A 19,822-nucleotide genomic window follows, 5' to 3' on the forward strand; every position below is an offset into this window, starting at 1 on the left:
TCCTGGTCCCTTACTACTTAGTATATAAAGCTGAGCTTAACTTGGAAAAACTTCTGACAATGTTATGCAATCTGCAAACTTACCTCTTGAACTTCTCTCTTGGTTTGTTAATCAAGTAGTCCTAAATAATCACAAAAATGTTTAATCTCGTATTCTATAATGCTAAGTGAATAAGTTGCAACTAGATTGAACTTTCCAAACATGCTAGTAACCAAAAAATCCACTAAAATTTTTCTTCACACTCAAATATTTTCGCTGTAAACTTATTTACAACCTTAGCACCATGTAACACTCAAAGACAGCTGAGTCCTGGTGGTCAGTTGGTAAACTAATAAGAGTATACCACTGGATGATCGCTGCTCACGTTTTTCAAGTTGGGTTTATATTCTAAGATAGATTCTAATAAGTTATGCGCAGTCGTGAATGTTCAATAAAGATACATGTACAAAAAAAGAAACAGTTCGGTATTGATGAACGAATTTACTGGCTAAAAAGATAGTATTTACGTTATAATATCTATGCGCGCTTGTCATACGAATTTCAATAGTCAAAGGTCTAGCCTTCGAACATCAAAACTCCAATTGTAAACTCACAACAGTTGGAAAACTGCGCTTGAACAGTACTTTGAGAAAGATGGCAGCTGAAAATTATTTTAAAAAATAAATAGAAACTAATGAAAGCAGTATTTATTTTTTCGAAGATAATTTCGGTAAGCTCAGCCTTGGGAACTTGATAGGAAATTTGCCATCAAGAATCAGGTACCAATTAAATGGTAAGTGCAATTTAGAAAGATATTTTTTTTTGGGTGAAGTGTATTCAAATGAAACTTTCCAAGAACTTTGAAGTTACTTCTCTGCTGGGTATGTACTTCTTTTTCTGCTCAATTTTCTTTACAAAAAGTCCACTTTGCTGCATTTTCTATCAATTAAAAATCTGCCAGCTTACTGAAAAAATTGCTAGGATTATCTATCTGTTTCACATGGCGCTAGTTAGGTTTTTAGCTGGGCACTGCTTGCAGGAACTAAGAAAAATTAAGGAAATTGTGCTATAGGGGATTTTCTTTTGTTTTTTTGTTGAATTAAAAAAGAACACACAAAATTTAGATATTTCATTATATGTACACATCTTTTTATTTTATTTTCTTGTTACATACCAAGTTGGCTTTTTTGCCCATTTATATATATATATATATAACATGATTTTTTTATTTATATATATAATTTTTTTTTACCTTATATTTTATTTCTTGCCAAAGCCTTGTATAAAACATATTTCGAGTTTAAATATAACTATACAGTGTTTACTAGGGCTTTTTTTTTTTAATTATAATCAATTGTTCTGTTTGTTTAAATCTTTCAAAGCCAGTCTCAAGATCTATGTCGATCTGGAGATCGATTTTTTTTTTTTTTAATTTTATTTCATTTAAACACAGTACACATTTTATTTATATATATTTATATATCCACAACAATATCCATTTTTTGTCTTTTTTTTATGTATAATTCTTTTTAGTTAAATAAAAAAGAACGAGTAAAAAAGAAAACAAAGAAACTTTTTTATTTAAAGTTAATATTTTTCTTATATAAATAATGAGCCCATTCTCACATTAACTTCTAAACAACAGGTATTTTTTTGCGTTTTTTCTCTTTTTAAAAAAGGTAACACGGATTTTCTTTTTTCTTTTTTTTCATTAATTAAACAATTTCTCACCAAATCAAGGGCAAGGGCACAGAGGGACAAATAAAGGATTTTTTTCTCTTTTTTTTGGTATTAAATTTGTGCAATTTTTTCACTATAAATTGTGCTTTCTCTACATTTACGGTCCACCTATATATATATATATATTTCTTATTTCTTTTTTCATTTTTTTTTTTTTTAAATTCACTTATTCATATATATTTATGTATATGATAAATATGTCTTCGCATTTTTTTCATTTACTTATTTATTTTAATGCCTCACACAATATTTTTTCCCCAAAAACTTCAACTTCTTTCTTTAAAAAAACAAAAAATGAAGAAAATATTGAAAAAAAGTAAGAAAATATTTGGCTTTTCAAAGAGTAATGTTTTTTACACTATTACACTGTATAACGGACAACTTAAAAGAAATAAAATATACTAAAGAGGGAACGAGCACAGTCTTAAATATTCTCGTTTCTTTTTTTGGAATTCTGATTTTTTTTTTTTTATCTATCAGGCTGGATTATAAGCGGAGGTTACCTATGGAGAAATCTGAGGCCGGCAATCCGCATGAAGTAGGTAGCAACTTGACAGCGAAAAGCCAATTGAGGGACAATAAATATTAGGATCTATTTTTCTATGATTTTTAAGACGGTGTTTGTGCCGAGCATTGTAGCAATAATGCCTCTTTGATTTCTAACACTTTATGTAAAACAGGAGGCTGGGACATACAGCTTGATCAATAAGGAACCAAAAATTGGTCATCCATTAATTTCAAATTTGAATCTCCGGTGATACAAGTTCAGTGAAAAGAATTAGTCGTTGGTTTTCCTTTAATGTTTGATACAAGACCGACGTTTATAACTCGTTTGCAGACATATCGAGGGGGGCTTACCTTCGTCTAGATCAGGTATGCCCAATCCATTTGAAGACTTTTTGCGGCTCAATTGAAGTATTCAACTGTTTATATTATTTTAGACATTTAGACTATAGACGGTTAAAACATAAGACTTTTAATTTTTCAATTTTGCAATAATAAACACCGCATATTGTGTACTGAAAACATAATAACAAAAAAAAATTAATATTTCACTTTTAAAAATCGCGCCGTTAGTGTTGGATATGTTGGACTCGTTGTCTGACATTCTGACAAGTGCTATATTGGTCAAAACAAGCGCAATCTGGTCGACTTTCTATTTTGTTGTGATTGTAATCTGTGTTTGAGGTAAAATATATCTGTACCTCGGAGGGAAAAGGCACCATGTCACAAAAAGTAAATTTTACAGGGGAGCCAAATAAAGATATTTTTCCAAATTCATTTTTTGTTCCACTTTTCCGGTTATACTCTTTCCTGTACTTCTCACCGTAATTATTACATTAGGTACGGCCACTTTAACTCCCATATTTTAAAATATTTTACTTTCATCTCCATTGTGAAAAAAATTTATGCCCATCTAGTGCCTTTTACCCTTAAGTAATGAAGTATCGTAGTGCTTTTTAAAAATACATAAATCGGTTAATATTGAGCATAGGACGACATAGTGCTTTATACCTGTAGAAAGAGCAACAAAAAATTTGTAAAATGATGCCAAAATCTGAAAATCGAAAAAAATGGACATTGGTGCCTTTTCCCTCCGAGGTACAGATTTCTACTGACATCACAAAATTTACTTGAAGAATTCAATACCAGATTCTCATACATGCGAAAGTTGAGGAAATGTTCCAAAATATTCTTAACTCCATTTAATGTAGAGGTGGAATCAGTGCCTCCCAATTTACAAATGGAGCTAATAGTATTACAATCTAGCATCGAGCTAAAAGGCCTTTACGAAGGGAATAAGATTGAGTATTGATCAAAAATATATCCTCGAAGATAAATTTCCAAATTTAAAACGATTGGCTGTGTGCATTATATCTGCATTTAGAACTACTTATCGCTGCGAATAATTTATTTTTCCGAATTAAACCTGATAGAAACAAAGTGTCGCAGCAGGTTGATCGATGGAAACATCGCCAATCAACTGCGATACGCGTCGACTAAATTATCCGTTGATATTAAAAAAATCTCAAGTAAAATACTTGTAAAATATTTTGAATACTTTGTTGTTTTATACGTTATATGTGCGTGCCCCACCTCAGTTCAGTAAATTTTTACTTGGCCCACCAACCGATTTGGGCACCCCTGGTCTAGATGCAGAATCATCTTAAGTTCAGCTATTACAAACTGTAATTGTAAAAAAAGAAGGAAACATTAGTAACAATACAACCTTATAATGTTCTGCGGATTGTTTAAAGAAAAATATTTATCTAATAAAACTATCACCATTTCCTACAAACAATCACTCTTTGAAGTATTTGTATTTTTTTATTTTATTTTTAGACGAAATTAAAATTAATTTTTAAAAACAAAAAACGGGATTGGTTCCCAGTGATTCAGCGCGCTGAATTCTCTAGCGGAGATACTGCATGATAATGCCCAAGCTGCCGGGGGGGCCCTTAGATTTTTTTTTTTTTTTTCTATTCCTAAGATCTTCCATACAGCACCGCTTTCCCCCCAGGTGATAGACAATGTTGTCTGTAACAAGAGAACATTGTCCATACACTGGCAGTGCATTAGTAGAGTTTTTGGGAAAACGCCAATGCCCATTGAATGTAAGCAACTTACAATTAAAAATAAGGGGGAAAAATATGGTGTAAGCCAAAGATCTAGACTGTTTAGGAGGTGTTTGTGCAAGCACTCTTTATAATTAATTATTATTATTTATGTGTTTGTATTTATTATTTATTTATTTTCTTTTATTACATCACCTAATGCAATGTAAATTTGCCACTGTCCATAAGCGGAAGTGATTATATAACCTAAATTACTTTTCATTGTTTTAAATTTCCCTTTTTTCCTATTTTTTTTTTTGGACAGGATTTTCTTCTTTCATATTTACAATAAGAAAAAATTAAAAATTGTTTTTAATAATTTTTCCCCACCCGTTGAAAATGTTTTTCTTATTTGATTTTAATTATTTATTAACTTTCAGTTCTACAGAAAACAACCAAAAAAATGCTTTTTTTTTTTTCCATTTTTAAGTAGAAAAAAATGACACTACGTCCGATGAAAAATGAATTTTCTTAATTTATTTTAAACTCATTTTATAAAAACGTAAAAATTAAAATTAGAATTACCCCCCCCCCCCCCAAATGGTTCCATTCTACAAAATTAAAACAAGTATTTATTATTTATTTTTTTTTTTTACACGCCTGTCTTGGAAAAATGGAAATACATTTTTAAATTTTATTAGAATTTATTTACAGCATTTTAGTTTTTCTTTTTAATTAATTTTTATCAAATTTGTTAATTTAGTTAATTTTTTCAACAAGAATTGACTGAATTTCTTCAAAATAGCAGAGGTTTATTCATTTATTTTTTCTCCCCTTCTCTTAAGTGGTTTATTACCCAAATTAAATTCAAAAATAAAAAATACTCATCTAGAAAATTTTCTTTGTTTTTCATTTTCTTAACAAAACATGAATTTTAATTTTTCGTTTAATTTTTTTTTTAATTTTATTTTTTTTAATAACGCTTTTCTTGTTTTACTAAACTCTAGTTTCACTTTATCATTTCTTTTTTTTCTTCTTCTTCTTAATTGTATTATATACATATATACAGGGTGAACCAGTAAGTATTGTCAATAGGCCTACTGTGTGTAGTACCTCTAAAGTGGAGTTCAATGATGTATTGGGCCAACTTCATATTTTCCACTATTCTTGAGTGACATCACTTTAAAGTTTTTTTCTAAAAATCATTACTTTTTTTCCAATAAAAATGTTATTACTCAGAAAGTATTAGTCCGAATTCGATTCTTATAAAACGGTTAGAAAGACAGAAAAATTCCTCTAAAAATTGATACCATTTTGAAGCATAAATTATTCTCCAAACTGCTTTAATCTTCCACCGGAACCTAGGAAAATAAAAGTAATCCGACATTTTTTTTAAAAAAATAAAAAACTCATTAGGCTCTTATGTGATCATTATCATACCTAGGTGCTGCTGGCCACTTTTTAGTAAAAGTTTCCTTGTCTAATGAACTTTGAAATGGTATATCATTTGCCCAGGATTCCTTTTATCTTCGTATGAGAAATTGCGTTTGTTTTGCAAGAAAACGTGTTCACGAGCATGTACAGCAGTGATATTGTATTGTGTTGTGTTTAATTCATTAAACTCTTGTGGATGGAGCTGTAGTCAGTTTTTAAAGTAGATTGTCTTAAAATAAGGTAGTCTAAGGTTACTTATTGCATATATATATATAAAAAAAAAGAATCTAAACTGAAATATTTGAAACTAAGCAAATTAGCCTTCGATTATAAAAATAGCACTTGTTTAAAATATTTTCTAACATTTTGTCAAATATTTCAGTTTAGATTCTTTTTTTTTTATATATATATGCAATAAGTAACCTTAGACTACCTTATTTTAAGACAATCTACTTTAAAAACTGACTACAGCTCCATCCACAAGAGTTTAATGAATTAAACACAACACAATACAATATCACTGCTGTATATGCTCGTGAACACGTTTTCTTGCAAAACAAACGCAATTTCTCATACAAAGATAAAAGGAATCCTGGGCAAATGATATACCATTTCAAAGTCCATTAGACAAGGAAACTTTTATAGAAAAGTGGCCAGCAGCACCTAGGTCTGAAAATGATCACATAAAGAGCCTAATGAGTTTTTTATTTTTTTTAAAAAAATGTCGGATTACTTTTATTTTCCTAGGTTCCGGTGAAAGATTAAAGCAGTTTGGAGAATAATTTATGCTTCAAAATGGTATCAATTTTTAGAGGAATTTTTCTGTCTTTCTAACCGTGTTATAAGAATCGAATTCGGACTAATACTTTTTGAGTAATAACATTTTTATTGGAAAAGAGTAATGATTTTAGAAAAAAAACTTTAAAGTGACGTCACTCAAGAACAGAGGAAAATATGAACTTGGCCAATACGTCATTGAACTCCACTTTAGAGGTACTACACGCAGTAGGCCTATTGACAATACTTACTGGTTCACTCTGTATATCTATATAATATTTTGTATAATTATACAAAATATATATGTATATATCATTACCTCAGAATTTTTTTCTTCTTTTATATATATATGTATAATAAATTACTACATCTAACTAAATACTACAAAAACGCTAAACCACCTTTTGCATCACTAAAAAATTGTAATTTATTTATTTTTGTTTTATTTATTTAATTTATTTTTCATTGTAGGTATTATGTTAATCACCTATAACTTTATTTTTACCTTTATTTATATTTATATATTTATATCGTCGTATTTTGTAATTTATATATTTTTGTTTCCTTTTTTTTAAAATAATTTTTGCATTTAATATATCACCCAGAATTAACTATGGAGATATAAAAACATGTACAATTAACATATGTTATTTAACACATATACATTCCTATGTATATTAACAGTTAGGTTTTTTTTTTGTTTTTTTAATTCCTCTAAATAAAAACTTAAAACAAAAAATAATGTGTGTCCTGTCTTCAAACACTTTTCATTTTGGGGAAGAGGGAAAAAATTAGTAATCAATCAAAATCATCTTTTTGAATTTTTGTCCTTCTTAGTATTTCCACCATATTTTGTGCTTTTTTACAAATTTTCATTTTTTTTTGCTTTGAGCTGAAGGCTATAAATTTGAATTTTGGTTAAATTTTCTCCCAAACAAATTAAAAAATAAAGTTTTCATTTAATTTAATAAAGTGCTTTAAAACCTATTATGTGTGGTACGGTTATATCAGAAATTAGTTGGTTTGAACTCTGGTAAAACTCAAGTTTCAATTAACTGGAAATCTGTATGAACAAACTTAAATTTTTAAAAGAACAGTTTACCGACTCAATTCTACATCTATTAGCACCCCACAATGGTAAGTAAAGATGTGATAGAGAAACCTGAAGGTCCATCTGAGAGTTGGACAATGATTGGGCCAGGAATTGGATGAAAGAAAGAAGGCCAATATAGGCAGAATGTTCATCCACTTTTCTGAAGTGGACATTTCTCGACTAGACTAGGAGAAATGTAAAGTCACCAAGATATTTTTATATACATTGATTCTGTGACTCTCACATAATCGGAGCAATTCGTGGACTCGTAACTAGAATGCCCTAAAAGTCGAATCCTAGACTTTGAGAGATATAAAACGAGAGAAAAGAAGCAAATTAAGGGAAATAAGATCTGAAATAAGGCAATTTACAACACAGTACAAGTTAGTGACTCTGACTCTATAATATGATATGAGAGGCCAAAAATGCAAAGTAGATTATAAACTTGTTGAGATGGTTAGATGGGACAAAAACAGAGAGCATGATCTTCAGCTTTCTGAGCAAAGTTGAATGAAGAAAGCTTTCACCGAATCGAAGGCTAATCTATAGAATAGCGCCCCGGGGGCGTGGCCTTTTAGGGGGTGGGAAGTACAGCGCACCTACCGGAGAAAATTTAAACTACTTCCCGCCAATGAACTGTTTCGGATTGTGCGAATTTCGTAACGCTTATGTTTCGCACGCATGCGCAGTACACTTACTGCCTAGCAACTTCTTCCTGTTTAATGTAATAATAGTTCCCGCGAGTGCTCTGTATGTGACCTGAGGTGCCGTTTTTTTGTAACTTTATGAGTATGAGCGTTTTAAATTTGCAGTTTTTTTTTAAATTAAAGCATGAGTGTAGTGTGAATGAGGTTGGAGTAATGAATGTTATAAAATTTTGTATGGATGTTGGTTGGAAAAGGACTCCACAGAATAAGGTAAGTTTCTTTTGTGTTGTTCTGAGTAATTATTGTAATGAATCTTGTGGCACAAATAAAAAAATTGAGGGTGATTAGGTTGGTTAGGAGGGGGGTATGGGGGGCGAAGCCCCCATTAAGAAAAAAATCAGGGGGTGTGGGGGCGAAGCCCCCCATTAAGAAATAAAGAAATAATTCGAAGTGATTCTGATTCGCTGTTACCATATAACCCGCTAGATTTAAGTGTAAATATAAAATAAAGAAATAGTTTTATATTTATATTTGAATATGGCGGGTTCTATAGTAACAGCGAATCAGAATCACTTCGAATTAGGCCACGCCTCTGGGGAGCTATTCTAAAGATTTACCTCGAACTCTTAAAAAAGAACAAAAGAGAATTAACGTAGCATAAAGGGTAAAGATAGAAACAAACAGAATTACTTCTTTTTAAGTAACCTAAAAACAATCAAATAGAAAGAACTGTAGAAGGTAAAATTTAGGTTGGTTCTATTTTTAGTCGCTGTAAAAGTCTACATTGTTTTTACCAAGTGTCCAACAGAGTTTACTCAAGCGTTTCGAGGTGAGTTTTAAAACATTTTACGAGAGTCACCATCAAGTTTGACGTCAAGAATATTAATTTAAAAAACAAAAAACAAAACATAAATTCACTACTAAAGAGACATAGTTTTGAAGAACTGAATTATTTTAGTGTCCCACAATAAACCAACTAACCAAGAGTTTATTCCGATCATAGTAATAGAATTTTCCTTAAATCTGAAAAGTTTTAGTTTTTCTTCCATCGTGAAGAATCGTTTTAGCTTTTGTAATTTTTTCAAGTTTCTTAAAAAGCTTAAAGTGAAATTCTAGCAAACAATGATTTTTGTTGTGGAACCCATGTGAAGTTTCAACTCTAACAATGAAAAGTAAACCTTAACAAAACGATCAGCTTACAAAAAAAACAGCAAAACTTGATGATAAAATCTATAGCGCCAACTTTGGGGCACATTCTTTTTAAGTAAATGAACTTTTTTTAAAAGTTAACCTTATCACATATAATAGGCTTTACAAAAATCTTATTTTTTTACTTATTCTAAACATTTTTTTTTTTGTTTTAAATATACAAACAAACCTGTTACAAAATAAATAACATTATTTGCATTGTATTGTTTAGATCGTCTTCCTCTCCTAACTCCCCTTACCCATCTTCCCCAAAAATTAAAACAAACACACTCATACACTGAATAACACACACAACAACTATTTCTTTGTATTTTTATTATTCTCTTTTTTGGTATAATACTGTAATACACTTATTTATTATTACTATTTAATGTGCCGACAACTTTTTCTTGTTAAGGTTAAGGTATATTTCTGGTTTTATTTTTATTAATCTTTTTTATGATTTTTCTTTTGCTATTTTCTTTATTCATTACTCGATTTCTTCATTTTTGTTTTACCCAAAAAATCTCTTTCTAGATAAAAAACAAACTGAATAAACTAAAATAGAAAGAGGAGATTAAATTAAAATCAATATTTTTTGCCCACGGCGACTAGACTTCTAAGGTCTCTCCCATAGCCGAATCCCGCTTCTTCCTCCTAGCCAGTTCCCATCATCAGAGTCTAAATTACAAAAAATAAATAAATAAATAAATAAAAATAAATAAATAAATCAAACAAAAACAAGAAAATTAAGAATAAAAAAATTAATTACAGTTTTAATCTTTTAAAAATTTTATACCAAATCAAATCAGGGGCGTCAAACACACATTTGGACGACTTTTGGCTGTATTGGTTTAATTTTTTAATCAGTGGATTTTATGAATTGTTAAAAATATGAGAGTTAAATTATTTTGCTGACAAAAATATATGAAATATAAAGCTGGTAAAAAGATTGCTGTTAAAAGATGAATAAAACTTGAAGTGAAAACAGTTTAGGTAACCAATTTTTTATTAACAAGAAAGAGAAAATATAAATCGTTATTTTCTCAAAAACATTTTTTTTAAAAACCAGAGTTTTACTGGTTATTCCAAAACTTTTTTTTAGCTTTTGGTAAACACTACTGGAGCTTTCAAAACAGGAGGGTTTTTTTTTGTGGGGGGCCTTCTGGAAGTCATTTCCAAAATGGCGATATGAATATTATATCATTAATTTACTTTAAAAGGACTCTTTGAAGCTTTGGGCGAAATAGAATGGTAAGCAAAGGAACTCCCCAACAGTCAATTACTTTTACTTCACTTTGATCTTATAAATCCGTTCTGACAAAAACAGAAAAAGAAATTTACTAGCGACCACTTGATTAAATTTGTAAAATTAAATATTTTTTTTTTTGGGGGGTGTAAAATGGCCATTGAAGGTTTGTAAGGCAGTTTTTTTGACATTCTAAAATTTTCTCTCGATGCTGCATAATCATCTCTGGCGTGCTACTGACCACCACGTTTGAGGATACTTCACTTGGAAAAAAAAAAAGGCTAACCTATCTCAAAGATCACTAAAGAGTGTTTAAAAAAGACCATAAAAGAAAGGTCAACATCTCAATTTTTGCTGATGGACGGAGACTAAGCTTACATCAAATTTATATCTTATTATTTTTTCTTTAAAATCAACTTCTTTCGAGGATAAAATAAGAGTAATTTTCTAAATTTAAGGACATACCACTGAATTTCAGGCCTTTTTAGGGAGTGCTTAAATTTTCTTAAATTCATTTTGATGTCCAGGACTTAATCCTCACACGTTTTCTTTTCTTTAAATAAATGCCGTCATGGGCCGTCCAGTTGGACACCCCTGATGTATTAATAAAACTAAATTATATTCAATAATAATATTAATAATAAAAACTAAAAACACAGAAAAAGAATAAAAAAAGTAAAACAATTATCTAGAAGAAAAGAAACAAACAGAAAAGGGGATATTTATAAGGAATTAGCAGAATTTCACTTAGTTTTTTTTTAAAAATTTTCTTGTCTTTGGGTCTTTAAAATTATTTATAATTTCAAAATACTGAAAAAGAAAAAGTTTATACTTTTTAATGATTATTAACTGACAAAAGAGATTGGAAACAAACTAAGCATGACAGGGAAATAAGACACAAAATTAACGATAAAATAAAAAGAAATTTTGGTTATATTTAGGAGATTTCGGACCCCTGCACGAATGTTGTGTGTGGCTTGCATTTTTGTGTGCCATTTTTTTTCTTAATTAATTTTAATTATTAATTAATTTAAGCAAAATTAAGAATTATAAAAGTAAATTTCAGTTTTTAATTCTTAACTTAATATTCAGTTTTTCATTTCTTTTTAAAAGAAGTAAAAAAATTCATAACAGAATCAAATGAAAAAAATAAATAAATAGAAATGGTAATTCCTCTCACTTCGACTTTTTTAAATTTTATTTTATTTATTTATTTATTTTTTTTGTATTCTTTTTTCAATTTTTCCATTTTTTTTTTGTTTTTTGTTTTGTTTTTTTAAATAGTTTTTAAATTATCTTTCACCTTTTACTCAAAGGCAATGCGCGCTTTATTATTATTATTTCTCATTCTTTTCTTTTGTATCTTGTCATCATCATTACCATCAAACTAGTAGACTAGGCGCGAGCCATTCTTCGTCAGCAAGCTGCTGTGAAAAACATGGAAAAAGATTATAAAAAAGAAGTAGGCGCCGCTAAAAAGAAAAACTAAAAGAAAAATATTTCGCACATTCCGGCACGGTTATTTAATATATGAGCAATTTCCTTTTTTTTAAAAAAAAACATTTTATTGTAGCCAAATTATATATTTTAAATGAACAAAATGACGATTTATATAGGAAAAAATATTATTATTTTTAATTAAATCCGTTTATTAAAAATATTGTTTTAATAATAATTATTTTTATTAATTCAGTGATTTAAAATAAAACTTGTTTTGTTTTAAAATTAAGTTTCGTACCGAAATGTGCTCTTATAAAAATCTTATTTTCTTTAAAAATTTATATAAGAATTTATTTTAATTAATTTTAGTGGTTCTAATAAAAGCCATTCATGTGGGTCGTCCTTTTCTCATTAAAAAAAAAAAAATACATAAATAATAATAATAATAATAATAAAAAATGAGACGTGGTAATAATTCAACATACTGTGCTTTTAAGGTGCTCTTTCTCAAGTTTGCGGTCAAAACAAGAAATCAGAAACGAGCGCAAGGAAATGTGAAAAATAAAATGCCATTTAGATGCCTTAAAAAAATACTTTGGGTGGAATCAAAAATTTGGGCATTTTTTTTTTTTTTTTTTTAACTTTCTGTAATCTTCGAAAGTGTAGGAGGAGCCCATGTGAGTTTTATTTATTTTTGGTTCTCAATGAAAACGTTTTTTGACACATCGCACAGAACGACCCAAGAGAGGTCATTAAGAATTGTTCTGGAGAGTTTCTGCTCAGGCTGTACATAAAATTTGTAAGTATTGGCTATTTGGCACAGATTCTAGGGGAGCTTGAATCAGGGGTTGTTTTTTTTTTTAACCAAAACAGCCAACAGATCATTTTTTTGAGTGGAATCATTATCGATTATCGAATGAATTTCTTTAAACGTTCAATTTCTAGGCGCTCTTCGCAATAGAACTGTGGTTAGATCTTAACACACTTTAAAAACATTTTCTCAGGTAATTGTCATTTAAGTATTCTTGAGGATAGGACTGGCTAAAACTGGAACCGAAATTCTACTAATTTCTAAGATAATTAGTTGATCTGAAGTACCTCATTATTGAGTGCATTTTTTAGTTTTTATTATTTTGTTTATCAATTCCAAACATATTTAAAGAATATTTCTTTTTAGGACATTATATGGTCACATCACAGATTTAATTTTAATGAGTTTTAAATGAGCTAGAATAAGAAAAACAATACAACTGGACGGCAACTCTGGAGTTTTGGAGGTTTCTCTGATTTTTGTGATAATTCTCAAGCAACCATCTGAGAATCATTTAATTACATACGAGGGTCGTTTGAAAAGTCCGTGCAAAGTCAGAGAGATAGCACTACTGGCGCGTATCAAGGTTATGTTTAGTTAGTAGCATCTCTTGGAAGAACACACACCAAGTTTCAGCCAGATCGGTCTATTTCTTTGTGTTTGGCATTCGTTTGAATCGAGGAAGTCGAGTGATTTTCAAAAAAATGGACGAAAAAGAATTTCGTGTGTTGATTAAACACTACTTTATGAAAGGCAAAACGCCTGAGGAGACTAAAGAGAAGCTTGATAAACCATTATGGTGACTCTGCACCTTCGATTAGAACAGTTTATAAGTGGTTTCAAAATTTACGGAGTGGCCATATGGGCACAAGTGACGCTGAACGTTCTGGACGCCCTGTTCGAGGTTACTACTCCAGAAATCATTGATAAAATCCATGATATGGTGATGGATGACAGAAGAGTGAAGGTGTGTGAGATTGCTAGTGCTGTGGGCATCTCGAATGAACGGGTACATAATATTTTGCATCAACATTTGGACATGACAAAGCTATCCGCAAGATGGGTGCCGCGATTGCTCACGCTTGACCAAAAACGAAATCGTGTAAGGACGGTTTGCAGCTGTTCCAGAAGAATCCACAGGACTTTAAGCGTCGTTTCGTCACTGTGGATGAAACATGGATACATCACTACACTCCTGAGACCAAAGAACAATCTAAACAATGGGTTACCAAGGGGGAATCTGCGCCAAAAAAGGCGAAGACCGTTCCTTCGGCCGGAAAGATTATGGCGACTGTCTTTTGGGATTCGCAAGGAATAATCCTCATCGACTATCTGGAAAAGGGTAAAACTATTACAGGTGCATATTATTCATCGTTATTGGACCGTTTGAAAACCGAGCTGCAGGAAAAGCGCCCACGATTGACCCACAAAAAAGTCCTTTTCCTTCACGACAATGCACCAGCTCACACCTCAGCAGTTGTGGTCGCAAAATTAATGGAAATAGGGTTCCAACTCGTTTCACATCCCCCCTATTCTCCAAACTTGGCTCCCTCGGACTACTATTTGTTCCCCAATATGAAGAAATGGCTGGCGGGAAAAATATTTTATTCAAACGAGGAGGTGATTGCAGAAACGAATAGCTATTTTTCAGACTTGGACAAATCCTATTATTCGGAAGGGATCAACAAACTAGAGCAGCGTTGGACGAAGTGTATAAGCCTAAAAGGAGACTATGTTGAAAAATAAAAAAGGTTTACCCCAAAAAATTAAGTAGTTTTTATTTTTGCACGGACTTTTCAAACGACCCTCGTAATTTCACGACAAGATAAAATCAGGTTTCCATCAGTAATTTAAACAGAATTTTCCCCCTTTCCAAATCTAATTGTCTATGCAGTAATTTTTAATTCAATTAATTGGTGACAGACATAATAGAATAATTACACTTTGAAAGTTTCGATTTCGGTTTCTTACCTTTTATTCTATTCATTTAGAATCAAAAAACAATTGTACAGGTGTGAAATGCAATCCGTACAATGTTCAATGCTAGTTTATTGTTGTCAAAAAGTTTAATTTTGATTAAACTTTTAGAATTAAGCTGTTTGTTTAGTAGTTGAAAGCTTTAGGATTGCTTTTATTTGATCTAAACAGATTTACAATTCTATTGGTAACTGTGTGTTTTGACCATTAGAAAGAACCCAACGGGACTGAAAGATAGGGTTTCTTCTACTGAATTAATTGATAGATAGAAACGAATTTTAGTTTTTGGAAATTGATAGTCTGTTTAAGAATATAGTCTGTTGAAGCTGCACATAAAAAAAAAGAAGAAAAAATGCAATTTCTTCTGTCTTCAGAATGCAACTTAAGGAGGACGAATTAATAGCTCGATTCGAGCTCTGAAACTGAGTTCTCACATTACTTTCATCCCTCTTGAATTTTACCATCTATGTAATTTTTCTATTGTCAACGTAAGCTTACGAATATGCTGGCTGGAATTCTGGCAAACAAAAATAAGGATTCAACCAATCCTTGTTTGTCCTGTTTGATGGATTCGCAACGTGCAAGAGCACGACTTAACGGACTAGAATGAACAGTGACGTACACATTACCTAAACAAAAAAAAAGCCCCAGGTAGTAGCGGTCAAATCATTTAAATTTTTTGAAAAGTACGATGGTCGTTTGAAAAGTCCGTGCAAAGTCAGAGAGATAGCACCACTGGCGCGTATCGAGGTTATGTTTAGTTAGTAGCATCTCTTGGAAGAACACACACCAAGTTTCAGCCAGATCGGTCTATTTCTTTGTGTTTGGCATTCGTTTGAATCGAGGAAGTCGAGTGATTTTCAAAAAATGGACGAAAAAGAATTTCGAGTGTTGATTACACACTACTTTATGAAAGGCAAAACGCCTCAGGAGACTAAAGAGAAGCTTGATAAACATTATGGTGACTCTGCACCTTCGATTAGAACAGTTTATAAGTGGTTTCAAAATTTTCGGAGTGGCCATATGGGCACAAGTGACGCTGAACGTTCTGAACGCCCTGTTGAGGTTACTACTCCAGAAATCATTGATAAAATCCATGATATGGTGATGGATGACAGAAGAGTGAAGGTGCGTGAGATTGCTAGTGCTGTGGACATCTCGAATGAACGGGTACATAATATTTTGCATCAACATTTGGACATGACAAAGCTATCCGCAAGATGGGTGCCGCGATTGCTCACGCTTGGCCAAAAACGAAATCGTTTAAGGACGGTTTGCAGCTGTTCCAGAAGAATCCACAGGACTTTAAGCGTCGTTTCGTCACTGTGGATGAAACATGGATACATCACTACACTCCTGAGACCAAAGAACAATCTAAACAATGGTTTACCAAGGGGGAATCTGCGCCAAAAAAGGCGAAGACCGTTCCTTCGGCCGGAAAGATTATGGCGACTGTCTTTTGGGATTCGCAAGGAATAATCCTCATCGACTATCTGGAAAAGGGTAAAACTATTGCAGGTGCATATTATTTATCGTTATTGGACCGTTTGAAAACCGAGCTGCAAGAAAAGCGCCCACGATTGGCCCACAAAAAAGTCCTTTTCCATCACGACAACGCACCAGCTCACACTTCAGCAGTTGTGGTCGCAAAATTAATGGAAATAGGGTTCCAACTCGTTTCACATCCCCCCTATTCTCCAAACTTGGCTCCCTCGGACTACTATTTGTTCCCCAATATGAAGAAATGGCTGGCGGGAAAAAGATTTTATTCAAACGAGGAGGTGATTGCAGAAACGAATGGCTATTTTTCAGACTTGGACAAATCCTATTATTCGGAAGGGATCAACAAACTAGAGCAGCGTTGGACGAAGTGTATAAGCCTAAAAGGAGACTATGTTGAAAAATAAAAAAGGTTTACCCCAAAAAATTAAGTAGTTTTTATTTTTGCAAGGACTTTTCAAACGACCCTCGTAAATAAGATTGTGCAAGTCGCGATGAGCCAATAAAACGGGAGAAATATTTTAAAAGATACCTGTTGGAAAACCGGATCTTTGGTGGGGGGAAAAAATTGATTTAACCGTAATTAAGTTCCAGAGATTTTAACAAAGGTAATTAAGGCCCATCAACATCTGAAGACGGTCCAGAAATTTTTCAGTGCATTAAACGCTTTTGGAAAATGTTTAAACTCCGGACAGTGAACTGTAGTTAGCTTCTAGCAAGAGAAAATCTAAGGGCACCATACACAGACTTAATCCCTTCCCCTTTGATGTATTCTTGGGGCGGTCATGAGCCTTTTGTGGCTCTTTTCCCTCCATTCCAAGTCGAAAATGAAAACTTTAAAGAGTTCTTCAACTAATGTAGCCAGCCTCTGAGCTCGGCATTATTTCTTCGATATTAGTAAAATAATTATTTTATTTGTATTTAAGTGAAATGGCACCAGTTCAACCATAATAATAAAATGTGGGAAAAAAATATAAGAAACAAAAATAAATATAAAATGAAAAATTAAATTTGGAAAATAAAATAATATAAATATCTAAAAATGTGGAGTGATCATTTTTTTTTCAATTCATTTTCTTTACTTTGAAAATAAGTAAACATTTTCCCTGTCATACTTTGAGCACAACATTGTTTTGTTATTTCCAAATAATAATAATAAAGAAATTCTAGTTACAAAACAATTCTTTCGCTTTGTCTTAGAAGAAAAATGAGAAAAGTAAAGGAAGCTGACATATTTTTTGAAGGAACGAAAAATCTAGAGGAAGAAGAGTGATGGTAAATGAACGTAAATAAAAAAATAGTGAAAACTGAAAAAGAAAATAAAATAAAAACTAAGAATAATTAAAAAATAAATCTTTAATTAACTGAAAGGTACCAAAGACACAGTTTAGAAGGTTCTTAAAATTAATTGAAATTGCATGCAAATAGTTTAATTATAAGCAATGTTTCAAAAGCTATCATTCCTTAAGCGCCATTATCGCAATTAAATATGTACATGTTTTTCTATTATAATATGCAAACCAAGCGCACAACTACAATAATAAAAGAAAAGCTTCACTTTTTGTCTCTATTTAACACAGTAAAAGCATTTATTAATAAGAATTTGTTTTTACTTTAAATTTTATTTAGACATTTACAATACATACAAAAAGTTTTTAGAAGTGAATCTGATGTCGTAGATAAAATAAATACATGAGAAAACTCCCAGTGGAGGAACACCTTGTTAAAGTTCACATGGTGTTCCTTCTGAAAGGAAGGTGGCTCGCTGGGGGTAGTGGTTTTCTTCAGTCTCCTTGGAGGATTTGTGAGTGAAAATGGGCCAGCGAATGATCTGGCTGGACTTGGAGTTAGGGATTTTTTTGGTCTTCTTTATAACGCTTTTAAATCAGTCGCTGTACAGAGGAAATTTTGAGGTTACTTTGAGGAATTAAGTTCTGATAAGTAGAGCGGGGCGCTGATAATTTTTTTCAGTAAGTACTAACTGTAGTCTAGAAAGAAATTCGTACCATCTGTTAAGTTTAAGTCTTTTTAATCTTTTATTTGGATTCCAAGTGAGTCGTTTGTCGAGATAAATTACTGCAAGAAGTTAATAGTAGGTAGAATAGTGCTATTGTGAAGGCTAGACGTGAGCGGCATTTGGAGATTGGTGGTGACTGAAAGGTGCAGGAGAAATGTTTACTTTTAGTGGTTATCCATTATTCTGCACCTGATATTTTAGCCTTGCAGATGAATTAAATGTTACCTCGAACAGGTCGCGAGTATGATATCAGAAGTAAGTGGAGTTCTGCTATTGATCCCAGTAACATGCTAGAAAAATGTTAACAGTAAACTAAGGACTCCGGCTACACCTAATTGTGCTCTGCCTGAAAAAATAGGACTACTTCTCCTTGATTTCATTTTCCAGTTAACCATCAAATTTGATCCATTTCAGCTGGATTACACAGTGCTTTATTTAAGTCTATATCCAGGCCTTATTTCCGACAATGACTAGATTAAAGAGAAAACTGCCCTAAACAGTAATATGGTGGCCATTCTTTTGCTTTTCTTCGTCCTCAATTCCAGCGTAACCTGAGGAGGCATCATACAAATTTATCCCAATTGTCTCTGTCACCACTCCTATGAGGCATTGCAGATAATATAATTGCGGATCTTGGACCCGGAATGCCAATGCACGAATAATTCTTACTTCTAAATAGGATATACCAACATAGGTGGTTCCAGTCCCTGTGGAGGGTATGCCAGGAGTAAAAGAAACATTTTTTAAACCCTGCCAGCCTGCACTACGTGGCAATTATTACAATGGTTCGCATTTTAAAGCCTCTGGCACTTGGAAACCAGAAGAGACAATTCGTCAATGTGACTGCTGAAAAAACTGGGAACTAACAGGGAAGGCTTTAAACTGCAAGAGGATTGCCTCAATAAGCCTTTCTCTCTTCACAGCAAAACCCCTTGCCATTCTCAGCAAGGAAGATAAAATAATATAAGTCTGATTGAATTTCCTTATTCTTTTAAGTAGTACAGTTTAAAAACAAATGCTCCTACTGTGCGTTTATGATTATCAATTTTTTAAAAAATATAAAATGAAAAATATTATTAACTGGATGATTTACTTGTATCTATCGTACCTGGAACTGTTGCATGGCAGGATATGCAGCCACCATGCCCGCAGGTGTGGGCTGTTGCAGTGCGGCCGCGGAAGCGAGCTGTTGAGCAGGTAATTGCGGCTGTGTGGCCCATGCAGCGCCTGGTAACTGCATTCCCATCCGGCTGTGCACCAAGCAAATAAATTAACTTTATTAAACTAATATTTCTAAACAGAGTTACATTCTAATTTCAATGGAGTTCATTAAAATATTACTTTGCTTTGCATAAAAGTAATTAAAGTGCATAAAATACAAAAATAAAAAATAAAAGTATATTTTAGAGGGCATA

The 19,822-nt window shown here is 31.9% G+C and overlaps 1 protein-coding gene across 7 annotated transcripts in view; it reads right to left on the minus strand.

Annotated features, from left to right (window-relative positions):
- Positions 1-4,168: 4,168 nt before the first annotated feature.
- The window catches only part of LOC141460300 (nucleolysin TIAR), a 1,257,025-nt gene continuing 1,241,371 nt past the window's right edge, over positions 4,169-19,822 (minus strand). For 2 of the 7 annotated variants that reach the window (XM_074140189.1, XM_074140185.1), the window contains 2 exons: positions 19,516-19,657; positions 10,096-12,089 (listed from right to left, as the gene is read on the minus strand). In XM_074140189.1, the coding sequence (XP_073996290.1) occupies positions 12,045-12,089; positions 19,516-19,657 (187 nt within the window). In that variant the 3' untranslated portion in view covers positions 10,096-12,044. The other 5 variants (XR_012461847.1, XM_074140191.1, XM_074140188.1 and 2 more) reach the window with 5 other exon arrangements.

This window comes from Rhodnius prolixus, unplaced genomic scaffold (assembly GCF_049639745.1).
Source record: "Rhodnius prolixus isolate KJV_2025 unplaced genomic scaffold, Rpr scaffold_6, whole genome shotgun sequence".
NCBI lineage: Eukaryota > Metazoa > Arthropoda > Insecta > Hemiptera > Reduviidae > Rhodnius > Rhodnius prolixus.